The sequence below is a fragment of the Lolium perenne genome, chromosome 5, assembly GCF_019359855.2.
Source record: "Lolium perenne isolate Kyuss_39 chromosome 5, Kyuss_2.0, whole genome shotgun sequence".
NCBI lineage: Eukaryota > Viridiplantae > Streptophyta > Magnoliopsida > Poales > Poaceae > Lolium > Lolium perenne.
Window position 1 is genome coordinate 91,291,352 of NC_067248.2, and position 23,175 is coordinate 91,314,526.

At 48.5% G+C, this 23,175-nt stretch overlaps 1 protein-coding gene across 1 annotated transcript; it reads right to left on the reverse strand.

Moving 5' to 3' along the window:
- Positions 1 to 563: 563 nt before the first annotated feature.
- Positions 564 to 3,674, reverse strand: LOC127319581 (uncharacterized). The gene is made up of 5 exons (XM_071820842.1): positions 3,550 to 3,674; positions 2,987 to 3,182; positions 2,367 to 2,421; positions 1,275 to 1,353; positions 564 to 1,162 (listed from the first exon to the last, which is right to left on the reverse strand). The coding sequence occupies exons 1-5, from the start codon at positions 3,672 to 3,674 to the stop codon at positions 1,141 to 1,143; spliced, it is 477 nt and encodes a 158-aa protein (XP_071676943.1). The 3' UTR covers positions 564 to 1,140.
- Between the last annotated feature and the right edge of the window lie 19,501 nt (positions 3,675 to 23,175).

A 23,175-nucleotide genomic window follows, 5' to 3' on the forward strand; every position in this document is an offset into this window, starting at 1 on the left:
CTCTATGGTTTCTCTGTAAAGTAGATTATGGACAGTAAGAAAAAATTACTGATTTGGAGAAGGTAAGCACACTAAACACCGCAAGTAATCAATCGTGAGAAGCAAAGGAATGAGATAAAGTAGCACCTCTGTACAATATTACGCTTCGGGAAAAGCTTATATCAACATGGAAATAACTCAGTTCAATATGCTCCAAACATGCATACATTAATATTTCCAACGTCTTTGTTGGGTGATTTTGGGGCGCCTCAAATTATTTGCGAAAAGCGAGGGCTGACATGCAATAAAGCATTTACACATTGAGATGAGAACCCAAATAATATGACACAAGTAGCATAAATATATGTGGTGCATTTGCATAGTTGAAGGACGTAATACCCTCATCTCACAACTTCAGCTAAGCAGCATATGAAGCTGAAAGTTAGCCATGGCTATAGTACCATTTACCCTGTGACGATCCGCCTTCAGTGCGCCACACCATCAATATGACCTTCCACGTGCTATATAGGAACGACAACAGCGGCGATGTAGCAGAGGGAAGGAGACAGCAACACTGCGCCAAAGGAAATGACAATGTCGTATGTCAGTGGTGCGGTATGAGTGGAGGAGATGAAGCAGTAATCACTGTGTCATACCTGACATCATCTGATTCAAGCTTTATTTGAAATGATCTCACCTACAATGGAGAAAGAATGGAACATAATATATATCTGTATTTTGTCAAATAAGCAAACTGGTAAGTAACACACTTTGGGCAGAGGAGAACATGCAATTTAGAAACAATTTCTAGAGAAACATGTGCGTCGGCCACTTATAATTTCTCCCTTCTATAAATGAAAAAGCTGAGCTCCTGCAGTTCGGATCAAAAAAAAATTCTCATGAAGATGGCAAGGCCAACAGACCTCTATAGTATCTTGCTAATTGATAGGTAGTAATATGAGATTCTAGCTCATAACTAAAATCAAGAGAGAATCTAGTAAACTGGGTATAATCAGACTAATCGTCACATAGAAAATTGCAAGCAACACAAAAGCTAAAGAGTATGTTATTACAGACTGCATTACTTTCCTAAAAACATAGTGGGCATTACATTTAGAAATTATGTATGCCTATTTCAGAATCAGTAGTTCAAGTCTTGTTTCAAGGGAAGAGTGGACCTAACCTGAAAAGAAAAAGAGAAAGAATACTGTTGGCAAAACCTTGTCTAATCTTCTAAATATAATTGACACATAAACTTTCAGAGGTTGTAGCAAGCACAGAGGACGAAAGCTCACCTTTGAAAATTAGGACAAATAACACGAGAGTGTTGCTGTCCAAGCCCCGGAAACCATGAAGGAATAATGGGATCGCCAGCTAATCAACAAACATAAATGATCATTAACAAAGATAAGATAAATTAGTTGTGATATAGTCAGGAGGCCACCATGTTGCACAAAAAAGAACATTGGGCATTGGCCTCTCAATAGGTTGATCAAAATAATGAAAATCATTGCATGATATAACCAAGGCCGGCACCACAATACTATAGTCATCGCAGGTAATAAACCAAAGAGACAGTGAGTCAAATTTATATCTCAGTTATTAACCTCTGGTGCACTCCACCTGTGCATTTTATGCAGATCACATGAGCCTACTGCACTTAGAAACCACCAACAAGCATTGTGACATGCAATAATGGATATAGGAAATAAATACACCCATAAGACGTATGGTTAATAGCTACTCAAACCAGACAACTATTGCTTCTAGCTACCAATTCCTCTAGTCCTTCATGTCGCGAAGTATTGGATATTTGTTGTCATAGTGATCGTTCATAAAATAGGAACCTCTGTAACGATCAAAGTTACACTATACACCGCTTTCCGCTGGACGATCCTATCCCACCCAGAACACTAATAATCTGAGAAAAAAAAAGCTGAAGAACTAAGATACCAAGCCAACAAATCCTGCACCATGATGCACATGCTAGCTACCCAAGAAGAAAATGCATGCCCACAGATTGCCTTCCCAGATTATATGTGACGCCAGGTAGCTAGTCAAGTGTACGTGATGCAATACCGCAAGCCAATTGTAAACAATATTAATGAGTTGATTTAAAAGAGTTTTCTTTTTACCAAAGAAAATTTGATAGCCTCAATGCTCATATACATTTTGTCACGGAAAAATTGAATAGCATATGTTATCAAGAAGTGACAAATCCTTCGAGTGCATATTGTCTTAATCAGGAGAAAATGCATATGCAATGAACTTTTAGAACACCTTCGAAATAAGTTAAACTGATAAGCTGTCACAAGTAGTCACAGGAGCAACTTTGCTACAGATGGCACTTTCAACTATTCACCTAAACCAAGTTGGAAGAGCATTACCTGTGCACAATGAAATCATGTTTTCAGATGTACAGAGAGCAACCTTGGCATATAGCTGCAAGCGAAATTCCAAATGTTCACCAATTCACATATTACATTAACTTGATAAAGACCAAACAAGGACCCTCCTGCTTTGATAGGTTCCAAGCGTGCATACATTTGATCAAATGCCAACATCTAGCAATAACTAATTACTTCAGATTATGTTTACACAGATAACTCCAGTATGACCTGACGAACAAAAACGTGGCTGTTATGAGAGTAAAGGGGAGAAACCATGGATGAGAAAAGGAGCCTGGGACTGGGAGCAACCGAAGGAGAAGTGCCCCACTAAATCAATCAACCTGTATGTGCATAGTAGGAGTAAAGTCCCAATAAATCAATCAACCTGTGTGTAGGCAAGCAACATTCTTTAACATCCCTCTACAGACGAAGAATCGAGAGCAAGCTAGAACCAAACGTACACAGACCGGCTCAATCCCCAACAAACGGATCCACACACAAGCATCACCGATCCAAAACACAAAGGGTAATAGAAGCTAAATCTCCACAGAAGAAACTTGGATCTTGTCGGCAACTAAATCGAAAGACGTCACCGAGAAAGAAACAGGGGAGCATACCAGCGGGAAGAAACAGCCTCCACGCAGGAGGCGGGCGGCCACCGCGGCGCCACCCAAGCCGACGCACCACCGGAGGCCAAGGCACCTCCGCAACCCCCACCCGCACACACCGCCGCAGCTCCAAGGCGGAAGAGGAAAAACCGAGCGAATCGAACCCCCCGCGAGGCCCAAGAAAAGAAGAAGAGAACGACGGAAGCTTGGTCAAAGCAACAGAAACCGCCTTCTCCGCGAGAGCTCTCCTGGCTCGTACACGTGACGCCGAACCGCCCCCAGACGCCGACCCGCACCGACACGACAGCACGCGAGGTGGGACCTAGGAAAGCGACTCGCGGCTCTCCCAGGGACGCGCGCAACCCTGGGAGCTTAGTGCTCTTCTAAGATGGTCTGAAAGGATCTAACTTTATCTAATCCAAACTATAAACACCATTCTTATTACCAGCCAGCAGCGATGCCTGTTCGAGGATGTTGAGGATGGCGACGACGCTGCTGCAGCCTGCAGGTGCGGACGAAGGTGTTGCTCCGGGCCTCCAGCATGATCTTGGCTCCGAGAAGACGACTATGACAAGCAGCCCGACGAGAGGAGCTCGATGGAGGGGTCGACTTCTAGACGTGCTTTCTGGTACGGCGTGGAGGTGCGGCTGTGTCTCGATGATCTGCCTCCGGTTCTCGGGTCGAGCTCGCAGTCCATGTTTTGGCTGCGGAGAATAAATTCGTACGAGGGGTCTGTAAGGTGTACGCGGACAAAAGGAGAAGAAAGAGGTCCACGATGAGGGCAGGGATGGCTCGTACTCTCCGGAATCAAAGAGGAGATGTAGCGGCTGTGTCAAACTCGTTCGTCTCCTCCGGTTGCGCTGATCCTTAGAGCATCCCCAGCCGTTGGGGCTCCCCAGGCCGAAATCCGGCGCTATTTAGCGCCGGATGGATGTATTTTTTGGCCTGGGGAGGCCCATTTTCCCAGTGGCGAGCCCATGGTCGACTTCACCCACCGCGTGCGTAGCGACGGTGTCGCCGGGAAGGGCAACCGTCGGAGTGCCCTCGTCGCTTTGAACCGCCGTAATGGTCCGCGAAGTGGTCTGGAGAGCCTAAACGCCTCGTCGGGAACGGTCGAAGTCGCCTCGAAATTACAACCGCCGTAATGGAGCATGAACTCCGAGGAAGAGCAACCGCCGCACTCTTCGTCCAGAGAACTACATATACGGTTTCGAACGGCCGGCGCCATTCATCTATTCTCTCGTCCACCATCTTCTGTCAACCATGAGCGACTGGTCGTGGCCATCGGACACCGACAGCGAGGGGAAGCCGCCAGGATGGCGGCATTGGTGGGATCGCGTTGCATCGTCCAGCAGCGACGATTCCCCCCCGCCGTCCAGCGAAGAAGAATGGGACGACGACGAGGAGGAGGACGAGGAGGAGGCCGTGGAGCAGCCCGTGGAGCCGGCCGTGGAGCCGGCCGTGGAGCAGCCCGAGGAGCAGGCCGAGGAGCCGGCCGAGGAGCCGGCCGAGGAAGAACCCGAGGAGCAGGCTGAGGAGGAGGAGGAGGACGCAGAGGCGAAGGCGCCTTCCTCCGACGAGGAGGTGACGAGCCGGAAGCGCCGCCGCCACGACGATGAGGCGGGGCCATCTAGGAAGAAGTAGTACTTTTAGTTTGTTTTTAAGTTTTTATATGTAATTTTTATGTTTATTCGAACTATATATAATTATGTTTATTCGAACTATATATAATTTGACTGGGAATTCAAATCTTTCGTTCGACGATGGTCTTGCCGTAGATCGGGAAGACAAGGGTTGTGCCGTTGATCGGGGAAGACGAGGGTTTTGCCGTAGAAACCCATGCCATTGTCGCCGACAGGTCGGGGCCACCAAACGTTTCCCGCGATTTCGTTTCGTCCGGAGTCCCCGAGCGCTCCCCGGGGGGCCGGGGATGGCGTGGGATCGCCGGATGAAACTAGGCCCAATTCCGGACGAAAACGAGGAACCGGGGGCGCGACTGGGCCGATTTACGCCGTCCGGATGTAAAAAACGCTCGCCGGGGGCCTGTTCGGGGGGACGAGTGGAGATGCTCTTAGCTTCCGCGGCATCGGCAGCGTGACCAACATCGCCCATATAACCCAAAATCATGTCCTGGAGGTAGGCAAAGGTGAGGAGAGTATGCTGTGGAAAGGAATCGAGGTATGGGCTAACAGATATGACGTACCGTCAAGATGAACTCCGACAACTTCACGGCGAAGGGCAATAACATGATGCACCACCATGTCCTAGAGGTAGGCGACGTCAAGAAGAGTCTCCTGGTGGCAAGGAATAGCCGTGAAGTACACCGATAGCGTCGAAATCCAGCGATGAACTCGAATTTTGTGGCTATGAATGGCATGGTGTATATGGGTTGTACATAGCTCATCTGGAGAAAGTGTGAGAACAAAAATGGTGGAGAAAGGCAAGAGACACACGGTGCTCCTCTTGGTTTGTATTGATATGGGCTGAGGTGGGAGATCGGGAGGCGAATGCCGACGGTGGCATTCGGTGCACCGTTTGTGTTTGGGAGATTAAGTCCACTAAATAGAAAATTAATTTCCTGAACGAATTCTCCATTTAATTTCCAATAAGTTTCGTGTTTATGTCGAGCCGTTTTCTGGTCTTGAATGCCGTAGAGGGGGAGAAGAAGTGGCCATGGCCATTTCTGTAACGTAGGTACTGGTATGTACGTGAGGAAGAAGACCATCCATCCATCGATGGAGTGGGCTTCGGATGGTTTTGTCAACTGGGCCAGGTTGGGCCGTTCCCTTTTTTTTATATTCTAGTATTTTTTTTGTTATTTGATTTTAACTTCCAATTTGATTCCACAGTAAAGAAAAACATAGTAGAAAAGTTTAAGAAAAACCAGTGTTGAGCTCACGCAAAGTTGAACACTTTGGCACTGTTTTTTTTTTACTTAAACATAAATTTCAAAATTCAAAATATTGCATGTGGGCATATATGGCCTTTCAATGCATAATTTTAAAATAGGGTTTTGTTTTCAAATATTTTGAAAACTAAGGGTTTATGAAATATATATTTTTATAAAATTGTTTTAACTAATAGAAAAAAAAAATTAAATTCCCTGTGGAATTTCAATCAAGAAAAACAATTGAATCATACTAATTTACTTATTTTAACATGCCAAAATTTGCAGAATTTTGGGATGTTACAGACTACCACCCTTAAAAGGAATCTCGTCCTCGAGATTCGAGAAAGGCTAGAAAGAAAGATGGGTATATGATATGTTGGGGTGGCTACCACCCTTAAAAGAGACTTTTGTGGGTAGTCTTAGGTCTTCGCTTTAGGCTAAGCTCATCTTGGATATGACTTGGCACACCGAGGATATGGCTTGACAACAGGTCATCTTTGGAAAAACATCTATGGCTTCTGGGTTAAATCCAATAGGAATGTTTATTCACATATAGTGAACAACATATCTCTTGTAAGTGACTTACCACATGCCATGAATGCACCTTCTTGCCATATGCACCATCACCATGCATTTCATACTATCTTGCTTGACACTAATGGTGATGTGCACAAGACATGGAACATCATGATGGATGACGTATTCATCTACCATGCACACATGCTTTTTGTTTTCTCCATTGTGTGTAGAGGTACCCGAACGACAACATCCATCTCCACGGAGCATGAGTTGACGACACGTGCCATCGAGAGCTACCCCACCAAGGACAAACTCCATCACGAAACCCGCGGGATTCAAACCAAAGGGTATGTTTCCCAACGCCTTCGCCATCGTGTGTTTCCGACATTTCTTGTCGAGCTTCCGGTTTGGTCCAATTCCTCGTCACCTCTTTTGCTTCTTATGCAACATATCTTGAAACATCTTGTTGGCACAATGGTTGTTGTATGTATTGATGATATCATCATACGCTCCGAGAACCTCAAGGATCATGTCATACATGTGAGAGACACATTATGCACCTTGTGCCACATGTCACACCAAAAGCTGCTCTCCTTTGGATTTCTCATTTCATCTTTGGCAATTGCAATGGATCCTTTGACACTTGAGGATACCCATACTCGGCTCACGCCAACCATACGTTCCCAAGCTAGAAGTCTCCATAGCTTTGCCATTGCACATAACAATTTTGCCTCAAATTTTGCCGCCGATACTTGCCTTTTGATGGTTCCATTTGTGTGGGACAAGGCTACACACAACATTTTTGACACCTTCCAAAGCAAACTTTTACTTGCACAAATTTTTGTCCTACCACATTTTGGATACATCGAAACTCTTTTGATCACCATTTTTGCAAAAGGCCTCTTGGAGAAACGACTTGATGCTTCGTATTTGATTGAGAGCATAATACAAGTTAGTTCAAGATCGAACCCGGCTCTAATACCTTTCCCATGCTTTGCATTGAACATACCAAACAATTTCTCTTTCTTATGGTTCTTTGGCAAGCATGATGATGTGATTCTTACCGTTGGTGTTGCCTCAAACAAGTGGGACAATTGCTCTTTCATTTCGTTTGTTGGCACGCGCGGTTGTGCAAATGTTGTTTTGATGAACATGTTGGAAGATATGTTGTGTGGCGCACCAAATAGGAGGACCAATTTCTCTTTCCAATGGTTTGTGTGCACGCACGTTGATGACATTTTGGACACTCTTTCGTATGTGTTTTGGCAAATTCTCCACTTGTTGCTTCAAGGATGTTGAACAATTTCTCTTTCCGATGCCTTGAGAGCAACAATGAAAATGACTTTCTACATAAGATGGACACCACGGTTGTCTCACAATTGGGAGTTTTTGTGTTTCCACATTTGGAAGATGTTCATAAGGAGTTCTTCCACATTGACCTTGCACATGCCTTATTCTTGATATATTTGTGTTGTGCTAACGGTGTTGTGAACATGAATGGACATGTCGTTGATGATATGCTCCTCTATCACGCACACACCTACCTTGCTTGGTCTTTGTTGTGTCAAGGTACAAGTGACTTGTGGATGAGCGTCAACGAATGGGTTCAACCCCACACTTCGACTACACAAGATCTCTACGTGAGAGCACACCGACATTATGCTAAGGTGACCTCCTTCTACTTGGGACATATTGCTCAATCCGTTGAACATTGGCTACGCTTTGAGTGTTGCTTTGCTTTTCTTGTGTTATTCATAGGGCTCTTGACAAGTGAAGGGACATTCAAGTGTTGGTGTCATCTACCTCCTTTACACATTCATGAAGAGTTATCGTCGAGGTCGACTCTTTTTCAAGTGGGGGGAGATGATACGGGGCGACCTTCGGTCTTCACCGCATCATGTGCTTCATTGCCAAGACGGCACGCCAAGGTGAATCTTCTCCTTTATGCGTGCCTCGTATCGCCCATTTGGGACGATATACTACTTCATACTCCGTCATGTCTTGATGATAGGAACTCGACGACAAGTACGGAGGGAAGAGAGGATGCCACGGAGACCCGAGGACGCAAGGCCGATGTCACGGAAGCATGGAAGAGAAGGAGGAAGAGGAGCTGGACGCTCCAGGCCGGAACTTCCGCCCCTGATGGCCGGAACTTCCGCCCCACCAGAACTTCCGCCCCCAAGGGCCGGAACTTCCGCCCAGATGCCGCCAAGATGCCTTCCAGCGCCCAGAGAAATGGATCAGGCCGAAACTTCCGCCCCGAGGGACCGGAACTTCCGCCCACTCGAAACTTCCGCCCAAGTTCCGAAATTACGCCAAAACGCCCCTGGAAGTTACTGCAAGGAAACGGGCCATATTCGGAACTAGGCCGGAACTTGGCCGGAACTTCCGGCCCGGCCGGAACTTCCGCCCCCCAGGACCGGAACTTCCGCCCGGGGACCGGAACTTCCGCCCCTCAGGACCGGAACTTCCGCCACCGTGAACTTCAGCATAGTAGTACTTTTCAGCGTGTAACCTACCCCTTCGCCCCCTACTATAAATAGCCTAGTTGGCTCCGCCCCCAAGGGCCGGAACTTCCGCCCAGATGCCGCCAAGATGCCTTCCAGCGCCCAGAGAAATGGATCAGGCCGGAACTTCCGCCCCGAGGGACCGGAACTTCCGCCCACTCGGAACTTCCGCCCAAGTTCCGCCCAAGTTCCGAAATTACGCCAAAATGCCCCTGGAAGTTACTGCAAGGAAACGGGCCATATTCGGAACTAGGCCGGAACTTGGCCGGAACTTCCGGCCCGGCCGGAACTTCCGCCCCCCAGGACCGGAACTTCCGCCCGGGGACAGGAACTTCCGCCCCTCAGGACCGGAACTTCCGCCACCGCGAACTTCAGCATAGTAGTACTTTTCAGCGTGTAACCTACCGCTTCGCCCCCTACTATAAATAGCCTAGTTGGCTCAGATCTGACATTAGACTTGATTTGAAAGAAAACCTGAGCTTAGCTCACCCTTGTGGGAACCCTACCTAGATCTATGATCTTGTATCCCCACCCGGGCTCCTTATCAACTCGTGAAGATCTCTTTGGCGACTTCTACCGTTTGTTTGATCTTTTTCTTGCACTTCTACCTATTTGGTCTTTTGCTTGCACTTCTATCAAACATTCCGGTCTTTTCGCCCTTCTAGATCTCCCGAGCTTTGATTTGTCGATCTCTTTGCGGGACTTCTACCGGAAGGTCTTTTCCTGCAATCTCTATCGAGTTGGTGTTTCGAGCCAACGAGGGAAAACTCGAATTGTGTGCGTGTGTGTGTTGTATCCCCGCGTTTCCCCCACGTGTTCATCGCGTTCATCCACCTACCCCCACGAATCCCTTCAAATCCGTGAAGATCGGGCACATCCCTGGGCTTAGCCCATATCACACCATGTGTTGGCATACTCTTCAAACTCAAGGGAGGCCATGGCTACTTTCTTGGCACCGGAGTAGTTGTGGATGCGGAAGATCTTGTCAACCTTGAGTGCCCATGAGAGGTAGGCCTCGGCATCGTCTTCACCCTTGAACTTGGGCATGTTGAACTTGAGCTTTCCATACATATTCTCTTCATCTTCCATGTTCCTTCGGCGAGGACGAAAACCTTCATCTCTTGCGGCTTGGGGTGGTAGAGGAGGTCTTCCACGGCCAACCATAGCATTGGGTTGGCGGTGGAGTTGAACACTAGCTTCACTCGGCTCACGTTGATGATGTTGTTGCGGATGTTGATGAGGTTGTTGGTGTTGCCCAATGATGGCCCTCTCATCTTGATCATGTTGTGGTTGTCCTCGGCCCCTTTGGTCATGGCGAGGATGGTTTCGGAGGTCACGCCTTGGTGGATCTTGATGACCTTGGTCTTGAGCATCAACATGGGCTTGACGATGAGGTGCCGGTTCCATGTTGTGGAGGTAGTTGTCGTGGGGTTGGTCGTCATGCCCATGGTGGGCATGGCGAGCCGCTTGATGACGATCTTGGTGAAGAGCTTGTTCTTGTTGAGAACGTTCATGAGGACGAGCATGGCGATGGAACTCTCCGCGCCTTGAGTTCGAGCGAGAGTCATCTTGACGAACATGTGGGCGACGAGGTCGATGATGATCTCCTTGCCTTGAGTCGGAGCTTGAGGAGGAATGGCGATCATGGGAGTAGTCACCGTGTGACGAGGTTGATGACAATGAGGAAGTAGAGCGATGGCGATGTCGACGTCCCAAGTTGTTGATGGCGCGCTCGAGGCTATCCATGCGCCGCTCCATGTTTGCATCATTGGCCGTCACTTGGTCATGCAAGTTGTCCGTAGCTTCACGAAGAAGATTCATATCTTGGTTCACTTGGCCGAAGTTGTGAGCCACTTCTTCATATTGCTCGTCGATGCGTGTCTCGAACAAGTTGAGTTGGTCCTTGAACTCTTGGCGTTGCACCCATAGGTTGTGTTGGGTGGCCAACCTTTCGGAGGGGTGTAGGACCTCATCCTCCTTTGCTTGGTCTCCGTGCCTATCCATGATAACAAGACAAGAACTATGTTGTGGATGTTAGTGGAAGGAGACTACCTCGCACTCTTACCTTTAAGATAGTATTGAGGCAATCAACCAAGACCAAAGTAAGACCAAGTGTATCGGGACACACACAAAGGCACACGCAAAAGCTAGCAAATATGGTGTTAGGTGTGGATGGTGGAAAGCCAAAAGACGAAATCCAAAACCGAGTATGTTGTTAAGAGTTGGTAAGGTCCAAAAATCAAGTGTCAAAGTGGAGATCACTATAAACACGGAAAAATGTGGAACTCACACACGAGATAAACGGGGTTAGTGCAACCAAGGAACGAGCGGAAAAATGAAAAACCCCTAAGCAAGGGTGCTCAATGTCACACTAACGCAAGAAGAGATCGAAGCTAGGTTGCATAGAGGGGAAACACCAAGATTCGCACGAGGTCTCTCTTCTCTATCTCTCTTGCTTGCTTAAAAGCTTTTCACTCCTTTTTTATTGGTGGCACTTTGCACTTTGCTTTTCTCTTTTTTTTTCACTAGCACACTATGCTCTTACTCTTTTGCTTGCCACTCACGAGCTCCACTTATGAGCTTTACTCACACAACGCACACCCTCACGGTCGGGACCTCGTGCGATGTTTCGCAACACTCGAAAAGCTTCGCTCGTGGGATAGATCGCAAAAAGAAGAGGGCTACAAGGGTACTGCAAGTTATACCTGCAATGGTGGTGGTGGTGGTGGTGGTGGTGGAGATCGCCGGACGTCGAGGTCGAGGGAGGGCGCGAAGATGCGCCCGGTCTGGGGCCCGGTTGGACCGGATCCTGGACCGGCCTGTCCGGTTGCCGCCCGGTCGACCGGGTTCTGTGCTGGCTCGTCCCGGCTCAGGTCTTGCTGACTGGTTCGAAACCGGGTTTCACGATTTGGAGCTTTCTCTCTCCTGTTCTTCCCCAAACCAAAACCAAATCGACCAAAACGAAGGGAAATGATGGAATTGGAGGCTCAAAGTTGGGGAAATAGTAGATCAAGCACAAAGACACCAATTCCACGGATCAAAACCACTCAAAACTCAACCAAATCACAGATCGGTCCAAAGGCAATTAGAGGCTATTTTTTGGAAAATTTTCTAGAAACGAAATCGGGTGGGTGGAGGGTCAAAATCGCGGTAACCAAAGGCTGCTGATACCATATGATGAGATCTGAGATCTAGGATGTGGCCCGATCTCGTGATTCGACCCAAGAACCAAGGGGAAGAGGTGGGAGAGCGCGAGGAACACGAGGAACACGAAGAACACGGGACTCACGCACACACACCAACCCGATACACCCGATACTTACCCCCGTGACTCGGTAGATCACGCCAATAGAATCTCCAAGGAAGAGGCACGCGGCAGAATTCCCGGAGAGAGATTGGTGTTGGAGAGAAGGGGATTGGTAAGGGAGAGAGAGTGCCTTGCACTAGAATCTCACTTAGCAATTCACAAATCAACAACAAGAGTGCCTTGATTACAGAGGGATGATACCCAAGGGAGACTAAGCTCAAAGGTAGGTTTGAGTTCTAAAACAAGTCTAAGCCATAAGGGAGGGGTCCTGGGTCCTTATATAGGCATACATGGCCAGCAAGGCGAAGAGGTAAATAACTTAGGCGGGTTGGTGGGGCCTTCTCGACGAATCCGGTTGGCGGCCGGTCAGACCGGGCCTGGCACCGGATGTCCGGTCGTGCGGCCGGTCAGACCGGGCCTGGCGCCGGGGCGTCCGGTCGTGGGGCCGGTCGACCGGTCGCCAACCGGGAACCTCGCAGATTCTCCTCCGGTTGGCGCCCGGTACGATGCACTATCTTGACCGGGGGATATCCGGTTGGCGGCCGGTTGACCGGGCCTGGGCCGGACGGTCCGGTCTAGAGGCCGGTCGACCGGGTCCTGCGCCGGCCATCTTCACGTCTTTCTTCGTGCGCTTCGATTGTCTTCGGGTCCAGCTTCTTGGGTATCTTCTCGACCAGCTGCTCCTCTCCTTCCCTTGACCATGGTGTTTCATCCTCTCCGGGGTCTTGATGCTCCACGTACCTAATGACACAAAGCATTTCGGCATGAGGTAGCATTCCATCCAATGGGGTACCAAGGTCGAGGGTAGTGAGGAGCGAGTTCACCTTGTCATGTATCGCTTTGGCTCGAGCCCGTGTCATTGGTCCACTTGGGGGACTTGTTGGCCTTGATGTAGTGTCGTTGGCGTTCGGGGCTACATCATTTCTCTTTTCTCTCTTTTGCTTATAAGCTTTGGACTCTTTTGTGTATAGGTGTCACTCACACTCTTTTTTTTTCTCACTATGGAAGGCTACTACTATCTATTTAAGTATGTCACACTTCTTTTGCCTATCTTTTCACAACGAGCTTGATTCGTAGCTTTGCTCAACACACGCACACCCTCACGGTCGGGACGCTTGCGGAATGCTTCACAACACTAGAAAGCCACTCTCGATAGGAAAGGTACGCAAAGGAAGCTAGGGCTACAAGTTAGGGGGCAAGTTATACCACTTGATGACGGTGGCCGACGATCTTGAACTTGCTATGGTGGAAGGTGTCAAATGAACCGCTTGGATCCTCGGGGTGCCGTCGTCGTTGTTGATGTTGCGGAAGCTTTGTGGTAGCTGAAATGGCACACACAACGAAGTCCAAACACAAGGGGTTAGTGCCAAAACGAAAAAAGAAGAATGCTGTCAAAATTTCGGCCAGGCGGAACTTCCAGTCCTGAGGGGCGGAACTTCCGGTCCCCGGGCGGAACTTCCGGTCGCAATCAGATCTGCGGGCTGTTCTTCGATTTGGGCGGAAATCCGGGCCGAAAATCTTCGAATTCGTGGAAAATTTGGCACTAAGAGCGGTGGGAAGGTGGGGGAATTGTAGATCAACACCAAAGACAAGTTTCTATTGGACCAAAACCACCAAAAACTCAACAAATCGCGAGATCCAACCAAGGCCAATTTGGGGCTATTTTTTGGGAATTTTTTTTTTTGGAAAATTTTTGGGCGAAATTGGTGGAAATGGTGGGTGTGGGGGTCAAATCCGTGGCAACCAAGGAGCTATTGATACCATAGGATAAGGGCTAAGCCCAGGGATGTGCCCGATCTTCACGGATTTGAAGGGATTCGTGGGGGTAGGTGGATGAACGCGATGAACACGTGGGGGAAACGCGGGGATACACACGCACGCACACGATTCGAGTTTTCCCTCGTTGGCTCGAAACACCAACTCGATAGAGATTGCAGGAAAAGACCTTCCGGTAGAAGTCCCGCAAAGAGATCGACAAATCAAAGCTCGGGAGATCTAGAAGGGCGGAAAGACCGGAAGGTTTGATAGAAGTGCAAGCAAAAGACCAAATAGGTAGAAGTGCAAGCAAAAGATCAAACAAACGGTAGAAGACGCCAAAGAGATCTTCACGAGTTGATAAGGAGCCCGGGTGGGGATACAAGATCATAGATCTAGGTAGGGTTCCCACAAGGGTGAGCTAAGCTCAGGTTTTCTTTCAAATCAAGTCTAATGTCAGATCTGAGCCAACTAGCCTATTTATAGGTGGGGCGAAGGGATAAGTTACACGCTGAAAAGTGCTGTTGTGCTGAAGTTCGGTAGGGCGGAAGTTCCGGCCGTCTTGGGCGGAAGTTTCGGTCATGGGCGGAAGTTCCGGTCTTCGGGGCCGGAAGTTCCGGTCCGGCCGGAAGTTCCGGTCAAGTTCCGGCCAAGTTCCGAAAATGGCCAATTTCCTTGCAGTAACATCCAGGGGCGTTTCAGCGTAAATTTCGGAACTTGGGCGGAAGTTCCGAGTGGGCGGAAGTTCCGGACCCTCGGGGCGGTAGTTCCGGCCTGATCCATTTCTCTGGGCGCTGGAAGGCATCTTGGCGGCATCTGGGCGGAAGTTCCGGTCCTTGGGGGCGGAAGTTCCGGCCATCAGGGGCGGAAGTTCCGGCCTGGAGCGTCCATCTCCTCTTTCTCCTTCTCTTCCATGCTTCCGTGACATCGGCCTTGCTTCCTCGGGTCACCTTGGCGTGCTGTCTTGGCGATGAAGTACATGATGCGGTGAAGACCGAAGGTCGCCCCGTATCATCCCCCCTACTATAAATAGCCTAGTTGGCTCAGATCTGAGATTAGACATAATTTTGAGCTTAAACCAACTTTGAGCTTAGTCTCCCTAGGGTTAGCATCCATCTTGGACAAGCATCCCTCTGTAATCAAGGCACTCTTGTTGTTGATTTGTGAATTGTTGTGTGAGATTCTAGTGCAAGGCACTCTCTCTCCCTCCCCAATTCCCTTTTCTCCAACACCAATCTCTCTCCGGGAATTCTGCCGCGTGCCTCTTCCTTGGAGATTCTATTGGCGTGATTTACCGACTCACGGGGGTAAGTATCGGGTGTATCGGGTTGGTGTGCGTGCGTGAGTACCGGTGTTCTTCGTGTTCCTCGTGTTCCTCTCGCTCTCCCACCTTTTCCCCTTGGATCTTGGGTCAAATCGCGAGGTCGGCCAAACCCTAGATCTCAGATCTCATCAGATTTGTGTAGTGGCTACCACCAAATTCGCATGGCAATTGGTGATGAATGGCAGACGGCATTCAAGACCAAGCTTGGTCTATATGAATGGCTAGTCATGCCATTTGGTCTTTCAAATGCTCCTTCGACTTTCATGCGTCTTATGAATCACATTTTGAGACCACTCATTGGCAAGAGCGTGGTTGTTTACTTTGATGACATTCTCATCTATAGCAAAACTCTCGAGGACCATGTTCAACATGTGAGAGAAGTCTTATGCATATTGCGCCACGAGAAGCTCTATGCCAACCTCCCAAAATACACCTTTGCTCAAAACAAATTGGTTTTTCTTGGTTTTGTGGTTTCCGCCAACGGGATTGAAGTTGATTCTTCCAGAGTTGAGGCCATCCACAATTGGCCCACTCCCACAAATGTTGGTCAAGTTCGAAGCTTCCATGGACTCGCCAGATTTTACCGCCGCTTTGTGAAATATTTTAGCACCATCGCTTGCCCTTTAAATGAGCTTACTAAAAAGAATGTTCCGTTTGTTTGGGGCAAATCACAACAAAAAGCTTTTGATGAATTGAAAAAGAGACTCACCGAGGCACCACTACTTGTTCTTCCCGATTTTGCTAAAACATTTGAGATAGAATGTGACGCGAGTGGCCTTGGAATTGGTGGTGTCCTCATGCAAAATGGAAAACCCGTGGCATATTATAGTGAGAAGTTGGATGGCGCACGCCTCAACTATCCTGTTTATGACAAGGAACTTTACGCTTTGGTTCGTTTTCTTGAAGTTTGGCAACATTATCTTTGGCCAAAAGAGTTCATTATTCACTCCGACCATGAATCTTTGAAGTATTTGAAAAGTCAACACACTTTGAACAAAATACATGCAAAATGGGTTGAGTTCATTGAGTCCTTTCCATATGTAATCAAGTACAAGAAGGGCAAGGACAATGTCGTGGCGGATGCCCTTTCCCGCAAGCTCACCCTCTTACTCACTCGTTTGGATTTCCATGTGTTGGGTCTTGATGAAATCAAAGATCAATATGCATCCGATACCTTCTTTGGCCCAATTTTTGCAAAGTGTTCCATTGAAAAGGGCATCGATGATTTCTATTTGCACCAAGGATTCTTGTTCAAGGGCAACAAACTTTGTGTTCCAATGTCTTCGTTTCGCCTCTTGCTCTTACAAGAATCGCATGGTGGTGGTCTCATGGGTCACTTTGGACGAGAGAAGACATATGCCATGCTATCCACTCACTACTATTGGCCAAGAATGTACCGAGACGTGGAACGCCTTTGCCGCCGGTGCACAACATGCTTACAAGCTAAGTCCTCTTCCAATCCATATGGTCTTTATACACCGTTGCCTATTCCTTATGCTCCTTGGTCCGATATAAGCATGGACTTTGTACTAGGATTACCTCGAATTAAATATGGTCATGATTCAATCTTTGTGGTAGTGGATAGATTCTAAAAAATGGCTCATTTTATACCATGTTCCCGAACGGATGATGCTTCACACATTGCCTCCTTGTTTTTTAGGGAAATTGTGAGACTCCACGGTGTACCAAGAAGCATTGTCTCCGACCGAGATGTCAAGTTCATGAGTTATCTTTGGAAGACACTAATGGCCAAGTTCAACGTCAAGCTTTTGTTCTCGTCATCCTCGCACCCCCAAACCGATGGGCAAACCGAAGTGGTGAACCGAAGCCTCTCCACACTACTACGAGTCCTCGTCAAGAAGAATTTGAAAGCATGGGTAGATTGCATCCCACATGCGGAGTTTGCCTACAACCGCGCCAAGCACTCTATAACAATGAGAAGCCCATTCATGGTCGTCTACGGGTTTGAACCACCTACGGCGATTGACCTCCTTCCTCTTCCGCTACATGAGCAAGTGAACATGGACATCGACAAGCGAGCACAATACATGAAGAAACTCCATGAAGACACAAGGGCAACGATCGAGCAACAAGTTCTCCGTCAAGCCACAAGACTAAACTTGAAGAAAAAGGCACGGATCTTCAATGAAGGCGAGCTAGTGTGGATACACCTTCACAAGGACCGCTTCCCTCAAGAAAGAAACTCCAAGCTCAAACCCCGAGGTGATGGTCCCTTCAAGGTCCTCAAGCGCATCAACGAGAACGCCTACGTCGTCGACATACCAACATCCAAGTACTTGCTGAGCAACACATTCAATGTGTCCGACCTTTCACCATATCATGGAGATGAGGAGAACATAGAGTCGAGGAAGACTCTTTCCCAAGGGGGGGAGATGATACAGGGTGGCCTATGGACACCGCCGCCTCAAGACCGACAAGCCCTCCTCGTGGTCCAATGACACGAGCTCGAGCCCAAGCACTACGCCAAGAGGTGAATTCGCTCCTCTCTACCTATGCCTTTGACACCCCCTTGGATGGCTTGCTACTTCATGCAAATACCCTATGTTCAATCAGGTACATCGGTCAAGACACAAGCCATGGAGTCCAAGCCAATGGAGAGAGAGCTGGTGATACGGGGCGACCTTCGGTCTTCACCGCATCATGTGCTTCATTGCCAAGACGGCACGCAAAGGTGAATCTTCTCCTTTACGCGTGCCTCGAATCGCCTATTTGGGACGATATACTACTTCATACTCCGTCACATCTCGATGATAGGAACTCGACGACAAGTACGGAGGGAAGGGAGGATGCCATGGAGACCCGAGGACGCAAGGCCGATATCACGGAGGCATGGAAGAGAAGACGGAAGAAGGAGATGCGTCTAGGAAGGCCGGCACTACCGCCACGGAATGGCCAGCACTGCCACCCTGCTCGACGCCGGAGGAAGACGGCACTGTCGCCATGCCTACGCCGACACCGCCGTCCCCACTACGAAGCTCATAATCTAAACCATTCCACTATGCTCTTTGTATGCCTAAACTACCCCTCCTTAGTGGCTCCCTATATATAGGCTCCCACCTCCCCCTTCATTAGGTAGACATAACTTGAGTGAGAACTTGGCTTATGCCTCCACCATCCCTTTGGGATTAGGGAAACCCGCTCCTCTCTTAGACATAAATCTATGAGTTGTATCAAGGCACTCCTTATATGATTTATCTTTCGCACTTGTGATTCTACCGCGGTCTCTCACTCGTGTGACTCCATAGATCGTATATCGGTCTTTCTCTCGGGGATTCTACCTCGTGTCTCTCCTTGAGGGATTCTATCGGGATAGTGGTTCGGGCTATCGGGAGTAAACCGAATTGTATCGGGTTGTGTTGCGTGCGTTCGCGTGTGTTCATCGTGTTCTTCGCTGTGTTCTTCGTGTTCTTCCTCTCCCCCGCCTTTCCCTCGGTCAATTCGTGAGATCGGGCAACACACGTGGCCTTAGGCCTCATCATATGGTACCAGAGCAAAGGTTGCCACGAATTTGACCTTCGAATCTCTCCAATTTCGCCCAAAAATTTTTTTCCAAAAAATTGCCCCAAAAAATAGCTCGAAATTTGATCTGCGAATTTGTTGATTTTTTTGTGGTTTTGATCCACTGATTTGATGTTGTTTGTGTTGATCTATGTTTTTCCCACCTTTTCCCCATCGATTCCTTCCAATTTGGTGCGAATTTGAGCATTTTCCATCCAGGTTTCGTCAAGAACAGTTCATCTTGATAAACAGCCCGACCAGGCTCCTAGCCGATCCACTTTCGCGTTGACCATCTGCGCCTGCTGCTCACCACCGGCCGCTGCTACCACCTTGCACGACCGCGCGCCCCAGCCATCTCCGCTGCACGCCCTCGCTCAATCGCACGCAAACCGGCCGCCGCCAGCTGCCATCTCCGCTCGCCACCAAGCCCACCGCGCGCACGCGCCGCCCCAGCGCCATCCACGCCTGGCCAAGACCAAGCCCAGCAGGCTGCAAGCTCTTTGGCGGCTTGGCCCCAGCGCCCACTCGCCCCAAGCGTGGCCCGCCCCTGCTCCTACTCCTACGAGCGCACAAGCCAGCCGCCAGCTGCAGCAACCGCCAGGCCCACGCCGCCTCCCGCCAGGCCCAGTGCGCCCCACCTCCGCGCTCGACCCGCCCACGAGCTGCCCTTCGCGCCGCCTCGCTGCGCGTCCGGCCGACCGGACGGCACACCGGATCCGGCCGGTCGAAACCGGAACCCACGCCGGATATCTCGCAAAAAATCAGCTCGGACCGGAGCCAAACCGGGCCGCATGCCGGATGGTCCGGCCCAGAATCCGGTCAAACCGGCTCCCTGACCGGATTTCGCAATTTTGACTCCACTTTTTGCCCCAAATTTTGACAACTTTCCGTAGCCCGTTTGACTCCAAACTTTAACTACATTCTCCACATACTCTATATAGCCCACCTCTCATTTTTGACGATTTTTGGAGCCCAACTTTTGACCGCTCGTTTTGACCCTACTTTTCGGGCATTGACTTAATTTGCCCGGTTTCCGTTTTGGAGTGCCCTTGGACCGTGAGAACCGCTTCCGCGCCTACATCAACACCGCGAGAACGGTATCGGCACCCCGGATTCCGGCGCATCTACACCATCGTCACCACCACTTCGCCATCGCAAGTTCGTGTGCTTGACACCGCCTAACGTCAATAGGTATAACTTGCACCCCTCACCCCTTGTAGCCCCGTTTCTTTCTTTGTGTACCTATCCCATTGAGAGTGGCTTTCCGAGTGTTGCGAAGCATTGCACAAGTGTCACGACCGTGATAGGGTGTGTGTGTGCGTTGTGTTGAGCAAAGCTCCGAAGCAAGCTCGGTGAGAAAGATACACAAAAGAAGAAAAGTGTGACATATAAATAGAGAAAAATAAAGCTTCTAAGCATAGAAAAAAAAGAGAAAAAGAAAAAGAAATAGAAAAAGAGTGTGTCCACCGATATCGAGAAGTGCAAAGTTTGTGAGCACTAAGAGAGATAAGAGAAGAGTGGCCCTTGTGCAAATCTTGTTGCTTCTATCTTGTGCAACCAAGCTACGGTCTCTCTTGTGTTGGCGTGACACCGAGCATATAGTCTTCGTTAGGACCATCTTGTTACTTAGCTCACTTCCTTGGTCGCGCTAACCCCATTGTTCTCCTTGTGTGTGTTTCCGTGTTTCCTTGACATAGATCACCACTCTTGACATTTGACTTTGGATCTTACCCACATTTGACGATAGACTTTTTCGTTGATCTTTTTTGTTTGCTATCCACCCCTTACCCACCACATATAGAGTTCTTAGCCTTTTGCGTGTGCTTTGAGTGTGTGTGTGAGTAACCCCGATACATTTTGGCTTTGCTCTTGACTTGAACCACTTTTCCGATACTTTCTTAATAGGTGAGATATTTGTGTAGTTTTCCTTCCACCATACATATACACCTTCCTAGTGAGATATATACATGATGACCCACAAGAGCAAGCCGAGATGACAGCATACTTCGCCGAGCTAGATGCTCGAGAGGCCAAAATGACCCTCCAAGACAAAGCCGAGTGCAAATCCTACTTCAAACACCTTGAGAGCAAGAGTGATACACACCATGAGTCGAGTGAGGATGTTTCGATTTCTAACAACTTAACCTCTACTCCTCTTGTGTTGTCTTCATCTTTGCTAGGTTGCTCGGACATCGACGACGCCATTGCCATGGAGATGAGGGACTCCACTATATGTGAGATGAGCGACTCCACTATAGATGAGCTTGAGTGCCTCCACCTTGAGGACATGAGTGATACACCGAGTGAGATGAGAGTGGTAGTTGATAGGTCATGTGAGGCCAATTTGATTTCTCACAACTTACCCTCTACCTCTAGTGTGTTCTCTTATGTTTCCTTAGGTTCCATGGATGACGAGACGCCGATCATGGAGAAGATGTACATGGTGCATGAAGATGATGATATCACACCATGCTTGCTTGAAGATGAACATGGAGGCCACACTGAGCCTACCTCTCCCACAACACCTACCTCATATGAGCGGGACTACAAAGGTACCTATATGGGTGTTGATGATGCCATGATCCCACTAGAGGACATGATGAATTGTGAGTGCTTGCATGAGTTGGATGATCCTATTGCTATGTCATATGCTTCTTTCACTTTCCCTTGTGATACTTGTGATGCCACCATTCTTGATCATGTGGAAGTAGTTGCTTGTGACACTTTGACCATGCCATGCTATGAGTGTTTCGATTTCTATCATATTGCTTGCGATATGTCGAATAATTTCTCTTTCCCATGTATTGCTTGCAATGTTGATAATGATGCTTGTGTTGTGACAACCTTGCCGAACAATTTCTCTTTCCCTAGGTTTGTCGATAACAATGATCAAATGTTGAACATGTTTTGTGCTACATGCTTGCAATATTCTCCCATTAATGCAACCAAAATGATGAACAATTTCTCTTTCCAATGCTTGGCTTGCAATAGTGTTAATATGCTTGTAAATGAGATTGCCCCCATAGCTCTCTCAAATTTTGGAGACTTTGCATATATCCATGTTGATCACATTCCGAAGTTTTCCTCGCATATTCACCATGTGTACTATAATATCTTGCTTACCGCTAATGGTGATGTGCAAAAGAAATGGCGCATCATGATGGATGATGTGTTCATATACCATGCACACACGTTGTTCTTGTTGTCTAACATGTGTGTAGGTACCCAAACTCCAATGTCAACCTCGATTGAGCACGAGTTGACAAAAAGAGCTCTTGAGAGCATGATACAAGTGAGTTCCAATGAGTGGTTTTGCCCGCACACTTCCACTACACAAGATCTCTCAATGAGAGCACACCGACACTTTGATAAGGTGACCTCCTTCTACTTGCGCTCTCTTCCTAAATACATTGAACATTGGCTACGCTTTGAGTGTTCTCTTGCTTCTCTTGTGCTATTGATAGGGTACATGAATTTCAAGTGGAGATTCAAGCGTTGGTGTCATCTACCTCCTCTACACATTCATGAAGATTTATCGTCGAGGACGACTCTTTTTCAAGTGGGGGGAGATGATACGGGGCGACCTTCGGTCTTCACCGCATCATGTGCTTCATTGCCAAGACGGCACGCAAAGGTGAATCTTCTCCTTTACGCGTGCCTCGAATCGCCTATTTGGGACGATATACTACTTCATACTCCGTCATATCTCGATGATAGAAACTCGACGACAAGTACGGAGGGAAGGGAGGATGCCATGGAGACCCGAGGACGCAAGGCCGATATCACGGAGGCATGGAAGAGAAGACGGAAGAAGGAGATGCGTCTAGGAAGGCCGGCACTACCGCCACGGAATGGCCAACACTGCCACCCTGCTCGACGCCGGAGGAAGACGGCACTGTCGCCATGCCTACGCCGACACCGCCGTCCCCACTACGAAGCTCATAATCTAAACCATTCCACTATGCTCTTTGTATGCCTAAACTACCCCTCCTTAGTGGCTCCCTATATATAGGCTCCCACCTCCCCCTTCATTAGGTAGACATAACTTGAGTGAGAACTTGGCTTATGCCTCCACCATCCCTTTGGGATTAGGGAAACCCCCTCCTCTCTTAGACATAAATCTATGTGTTGTATCAAGGCACTCATTATATGATTTATCTTTCGCACTTGTGATTCTACCGCGGTCTCTCACTCGTGTGACTCCATAGATCATATATCGGTCTTTCTCTCGGGGATTCTACCTCGTGTCTCTCCTTGAGGGATTCTATCGGGATAGTGGTTCGGGCTATCGGGAGTAAACCGAATTGTATCGGGTTGTGTTGCGTGCGTTCGCGTGTGTTCATCGTGTTCTTCGCCGTGTTCTTCGTGTTATTCCTC